Source organism: Dipteris shenzhenensis, chromosome 3 (genome assembly GCF_047967505.1).
Source record: "Dipteris shenzhenensis isolate YYH24624 ecotype China chromosome 3, Dip_SZ_1.0, whole genome shotgun sequence".
NCBI lineage: Eukaryota > Viridiplantae > Streptophyta > Polypodiopsida > Gleicheniales > Dipteridaceae > Dipteris > Dipteris shenzhenensis.
The window spans coordinates 1,232,495-1,239,207 of record NC_141598.1 but is presented as its reverse complement, the minus strand read 5'-3'; the positions used below and the strand labels follow the sequence as shown (position 1 = coordinate 1,239,207).

The 6,713-nt window shown below is 39.3% G+C and overlaps 1 protein-coding gene across 1 annotated transcript; it reads right to left on the bottom strand.

The window, feature by feature from the left end:
• Window positions 1-380: 380 nt before the first annotated feature.
• On the bottom strand, window positions 381-2,699 carry LOC147903204 (UDP-rhamnose/UDP-galactose transporter 3-like). The gene is made up of 5 exons (XM_087372981.1): window positions 2,435-2,699; window positions 2,029-2,213; window positions 1,723-1,923; window positions 1,471-1,632; window positions 381-1,353 (listed from the first exon to the last, which is right to left on the bottom strand). The coding sequence occupies exons 1-5, from the start codon at window positions 2,691-2,693 to the stop codon at window positions 976-978; spliced, it is 1,185 nt and encodes a 394-aa protein (XP_087229107.1). The 5' UTR covers window positions 2,694-2,699; the 3' UTR covers window positions 381-975.
• Window positions 2,700-6,713: the final 4,014 nt, after the last annotated feature.

Genomic DNA, 6,713 nt, shown 5'->3' with positions numbered 1-6,713 from the left:
TACTCAACAAGATGTGCCAAAGGATTTCAACTTTAGAATCTCACTTTCAAATTTGGTGGTGAAGTTTGCTTTATCGCAACACGATGTAGCATTCTAAGGTACCACCTAATCCATGTGCCACTCAAGGTGATGGTAGTGTTTAACTTTATGTGCAAAAATCTACACAATCTCTCTTACCTTAATACCCCTAATCATGACAGCTATGCTCCAAAAAACGCATTAACAGCACACAAAAACACATGCAAAAATGCAGCCAAAACACAAACATGTTGCTAATTGACATGCTAAAAGCTGTTGCCCCCATTTTTGTCCATAATTACACTTGTCATTGGGCATAAGCATACAGCAACTACATTTTTAAAACACCCCAATATTAAGGGTTTGTGAACCATAACAATGCATTTGAAGAAGAAGATGTGGACATCAAGACAGCATCCTCACCTTAGTGGAATACATTGATTTCCATTGTTTAGGTTAAGTATGTTTCCTGTGAAACTTCCTCACAAAAAATATATTCAAAAGCTCAACGTACACTTCTCATAATCAGTGATCGTGATGTGACCGATTTTTAATCTAGGAAAGGTAGAGCTCAACAAATTCCTTGAGGCGTTCAGCTGCTGCCAACGGTCTCGATTTAATGATGCTGAAGAAAGCACGTCAGCTGATATGAATGTGGCAGATAACGAGCCTCTGTCAGAAGTCTATGTGCCTCAATTATTCAGAAGGCCTATGAATGCAAGCAATCCAATTCTTTGTCCCATAGAATATTGGCGCCAAAGTTAGTTGTCATAGGGAGAGAGAGGAAGCGCTGTGTTTACTCACCCTTCAAACTCTCTCCAAAGCCCCATTGGCACCACCTACAAGAGGCTCTTCCCATCTTGATAAAATGGACAGACCTTGGTTGACAAAGGATATGGATCACGTATTGAGAATCCTTCCTGACAAGAGATGACCATTTTAGCCCACAGACAAGCACTACTTCAAGCTCAAGCTTTCTTTTCCAAGCTCTATGTCCTTCACGGGTTGTGAATCAATTCGACTTTCAAGCAAAGCTATATCTTCATCAGTTAAGCTGTTCTCCTTTGTGAGAATGGTAGATGCAACCTTTGCAGGGGCTTGCTTTGCAACCTCAACAGCCCAGCTGTAAACCACCATCCCCAATATAGCCATCAACATTCCAAGTATATTCTTGAATGTCAAACTAGAATCAAAGAGGATCCATCCCAGCACGAGAACACAGACTGTTTTCATATGGCCTAAAACTTGAAAGGAGACAGCAGAAAATCTGCCGATGCACAGGTACTGGCTCATGTTGCAAAAGACGGCCAGTGCACATGAAAGACCTATAAAAAACTGGGATTTGACCCACCCCCAAAAAAACAAAAGATTGATTCAAAACTTGATGTCTTTCAAATATCCAATCCTGTAAATGAGACTACTTAGCTTTCAATATAATGTTTATTGACTTACAATAGAGCCTCCAGAGAAACGATATTCCAGCAGGTTGCGCCCATTCAAAATGTAGTCACAGAATGGACCCAACAATAACAAAGATCCAGCCTGGATTGGCGCAGTTTTACTAAGCAGTTCAAAAGATCCAATGGAGTATTTCTTTTGAAACGACCCAATATACTGTAAAACCAGATGAAGATGTGATGAGCAAAATCCTGGACTTTCTCAACACGTTCAAGACATTTCAAAACTTTTGAGGAAACCACTTACAATCTGTTGCAAAGATGTCGAAAGTACAGCAACAACCGCGGCGACGAACCCTTTCAGGCGGATATGCACATCTGTGACAGTGCATATCCCCACTCCAAGTACAACCACGATCACAGCAGCTTTGACTTCTCTGGTGTAAGTTTTGTTGTGTAGCAGCCATTCCAGGACACAGACGACGGGTATCATACTCAGCTTTGAGATCTGCAGATTAGACCGGATGAATTTCATTAATTGAGAACTAGGTGGTACAGACATGCATAAGGAGGGAAAATCAGACAACGAAAACTTGCGGGATGAATTGCAAACCTGGTAAAATCCGACAGAATTAAGCATGAGGCTGAGGTTCATGCAGACAATGGAAGAATTCGCTACAAGAGAAAACCAAAGAAGATCTTGAAATGGCACCGGCTTGGAGACCAAATACCCTGACAGCGATGAAGCGTAACCCACCAAAGCAGTTACTGTGAAATGGAAGGCCGTCAGGGTAGTGGCTGCAAATAACAGATCTAATGTTAGCGATTGTGGAACGGCACCATTGCAGAGAAACCAAAATCCCCAATGATACGTCAGATCTATCAGCTCTGCAGGTTCGGTGTGCCACACGAGTACAAATCACGACTTGGAGGTGCACCCCCGAGAAATCAGCGCAAGCAAACGAAGATCCAAAACTTAAAAGTGGGTTGCTACCCGAGAGCGAATTGCTTATGCATACCGAACCGGAAATCGTATCCTTGAACAGACATGATTTGCTTATTTGCCATTATGATGCCCACGGAGCTAATGATATTCATGGCCCAAGCCCCGGAGTCGGACACTGCGCTTTTCTTCCCAACATCCATTTCATGAAACACGTAAGGAGACCTGAGGGGAGAGGAGATCGAATTGTTGACGATGGAGAGCAGAAGCAGAAATCTGAGAGTGAGGACAAGAGGGACTTCTAAAATCGGGGTGGGATTAAAAGGAAGGCACATACAAGGGTGGGTACAAGTGGAACTTGGAACTTGGAGGGGTAGAAAACAACTAACTATTCAAAGAGAACGTGGTCCGAACATGCTCACGTGCTCTTCCTTGGTTACAAAGCAAGGAATTCAAGGGTGGCATATGGGTGGCCTAACACTCCTTTAGCACCACATGGACCTCAAACATTGCCATCATAGCAATGCAATTTACTCTCGTGGTGTTACATCAACTACAAGTTTAAGACCAGTCATCTGTCCTGTGTTTGTAAGATGATCAAGATACATCAAGAGGGGATGGGTCGCAATGAAACCCACCGTAGACCATGGGTAATAGTAGTGTGGTTATTGTCCCTAGCCTCTTGGGGATGTGACCCATCTTGTGCTCAATACAATCTAAAGATTGCATCAAGATGTTAATAATATCCAATTTGATTAACGGTTGAGCATGAACTAAGTTCCAAGTGGGCTGGTCGAAACATAAAGGTGTGGAATGTTAATATGCATGTAGCATGTTCATGCCTGCACACACATGTGCACAAACTTGCATGTGTGCACGCGCACGCACGTGTGTGTGTGTGTGTACATGCATACATGTGTGCACACACGCATGTATTTGGGAATTTCCTGAGCACTCCATAAAAGATTTGTTTTTTTCCACACTAAAACACTTCTTACCTTTTAGCTCCAAAATGTATGCTTTTGAAAGTGTTCCTAGGTGAATAGTTTTTCCTTTTACAACCTTCTTGAGATCTATGCTGCCTAGATAACGTAACCCCCTTGCCTTTAAAAACACACTTACATTTGCTATTTTTCTTCACTTTAGAGAGCCTTTATCATATCTTTATCCAAAATTTGTAAAAATAACAATTTGCATTCACAAGAAGGATAGCCACATAAGCATATCCTGAGAATGACCTAAAACTTAATGGACAAAACTTTGTAAGCAAGTTGTAACTCTATATAGGTAGAAATACAAAACACATTTCTTAGGTTGTTTAACCATATACGTTTCTTGGATTGATTTTTATTTCAGCTACCACTAGAGTATTTATCAAATTGACAAACGTTCATTATATGTTTATAAGAGGCAACTAGACAAGGTGGCGACAAGGCCACTACACTCTATGTTTTTTAATGTAAGGCACACACTTCAATACTCTAAATCAATTCTTAATAGCTACTTGAGTCTAAAATAGAAACTCCTATAATTATTTTCAATTGACAAGAAAAATGGAATACTCTCTATATCAATATATAAGATAAAGTACACATGTATGTGTGTGTGTGAGAGAGAGAGAGAGAGGAGAGAGAGGGGAGCATTGCACTTCATTGCCTCAAAAGAGATTGCTCCACACAATCAAAGATTGTTTTTAGTGTATTTGCGGATGACATCTTCATTCATATATTTGGTATGTAGATTCAAGAGCACCTATTCAAAATAAATTGGTTCAAGTCAATTAAGCCATTCCATAAACCTCAAAATATTTATCAAAGTGAAGGCACTGCATTGATGGTTTACAATTATACATTTTTTATGCCCATATCATTGATGGTTTATAGTCCATGTCAAATGTTGATAAAAAAAACCAAGGTCAATTTTGATAAGAAAAAGCATATGATGTACACAATTAGGATGGAGTCCTTGCACATGTACACTATTTAGACTCCAATGAACCAACCTAGAAGGTAATCATGCATAATTACATATAGTGAAGCAATCTATGGCATTACTTGAACACTTAAATACTTGATCTTTATAATTCATGGAAAAGAATAATCTAGGGCAAGGTACACAAAGGTCTACCAAATGAGAACTTTGTGAAGGATCTATATATGGCAACCACATAGGGAAATTTTGTTACTTTCATTGATGATCACTAAAAATGTCTTTAATCTATTTTAAGCAATTGAGGCACCAAACTTAAAAGCACTCAAAGCCTTTCAAAAGACTAGAATAAGCTTACAAGTGAAGCAAGTTAAAGTATGGTATTGAGTAAGAGCAGCTCTCACCAAAGTTTTTATGTTCCTACAAGAGCAATGGCCTCACAAAGGTCGTTTACTACTACATACACTCTAAAATAATATAGCGTTGTAAAAACAAAAAAGAAAGTAACATATAGGAGTCGACAAGTACTTGTGAAAATGCTCTAGTAGCTTTGATAAACATTTAGAGCTTTTAACTAACTCATGCAAATATTGAATGCTTCCATGTGGCTAGAATATAAGTTTCGAGTCACCACCTTCTAATGGAACTGACTAAGCTATGCGTGATGCAATAAACATGCATGGGTTTTTAAGAGACCTAACACTTCCCTCATTCAATTTTAGGATGGAGAGGATACCTAGCTCACAAGCATCATTAGTTGGCATCCACTTTCAATTGTACAACACAAAATGGATAGAATATATGCCATGTCAAGCTCTACAAGTAATTTACTTGATTTTGCACTATGGACAATCTCACAAAATCTTTATGAGGCTTTTAGGATTGCAAAAGAATCTTTCACCAATTAAAAAATCAACTAGGAAAGTCTTCCATAACTATTTTTTGACAATTGTCAACACACTTTGAAACAACAAACATATAAAAAAAGTCTATGCCTTCTAAAAATGCCTACATCCTTCCCTTAAGCTAGAGGGTTTCCATTGTCCATCCTTGCCTTGGTTTCTTTTTTAAGAAGATCAAAATTTTTCTTCATTCTTACTTGTTTTCTAAAGATAGCTTGTAACAACATTGGTACACTAGAAATGTGCTCAAATGCTAATGTGAGTGTAAGAAAAAAATTTCATTGTGGTTTTTAATGGCAAGTTTCATGCCTTTTCATGTCAATCAAAACAAAGTCTTTACTACAAGGCGATCATTAGAAACTAGAAAAATTGCTCTACAACCTAGGATTTAAAGAATTCTCATGCTCACACCCAACATGAGAAAGCAAGATTACGATTGTAACCTCCCAAGGTCAACCACCATGTCAATGGCCATAGATACATTTGATGGTTATGATTATGCCCTTGTAACTAGATGTCGTAATAGCTGCACCAAATTCAATTTTATATATCGTGCATTTTTTGTTACATATTCGTTGGGGGGGACCTATTCACTGTGACATTATCATATTACTGTCTCAATTGAAATTTGCAAACCTGCAATATACAATGTTTATCATTTTGGCTATTTTCTTTCTCTATTTATGTGTGTGGGGGGGGGGGAGGGTGGGGGGGGGAGAGAGAGAGAGAGAGAGAGAGAGAGAGAGAGAGACGCCTTCGAGGGCTTCTCTTATTTTCCACCCAACCATGACTTTCCAAAGTGCTCCTCGAGTCCCCATCTCCCATTATCATGAACTCTCTTGTTTCTTCTCTTTCCTTTGTGGAGCCTCTCTTTGGAAGCCTCCCCTGAGCCCAGTGCATGCCATGTGGACTCCTTATGATGCCAAGTGTCATTTCCAAGGTCCTTACCCTTTTAACCGCTCTTGGCATCCCTCTTAATGCTAGATCTATTTTGCCTAGGCATTAATTTATATGTCCACCATTGCACTGTCAAGCCCTCTTGGTGTCTTGCCCTAGCTTTATGCCATTATGGTTGACGTAACATTCCCTTCCCCTTAAGAATGGCTTATGTCCTCGAAAACAAAATTGGGAAACCTCCTCTGGAGATTGCTTACCCTTTCCCATGTTGAACTCTCTTCAGGTCTATCTTTCCACTTAACTAGACATTCTTGCCCTTGTATGTTGTGTTGTTTCTTTTTGTCTATCTAAAATTCTTTCTAGTTTGTGTGATAAAGATGAAGGTTCAATGAGTTCAACTAGGACTTCATTTCCAATGAGTTTATCATCATCTCCTAATTTTCTTTTGAGCCTACTAACATCAAAAACTGGATGTACTCTACATCCCTCACGTAAGGCTAATTTGTAAGCGAGTTCTCCAATCCTTTTAAGTATTGTGAATGGTCCACAACACCTAGGAGACAACTTCGGACATTTACCAATTTTGAGAGATTCTGAAGATCCAGGTACCTTGAGGTAGACTTTCTC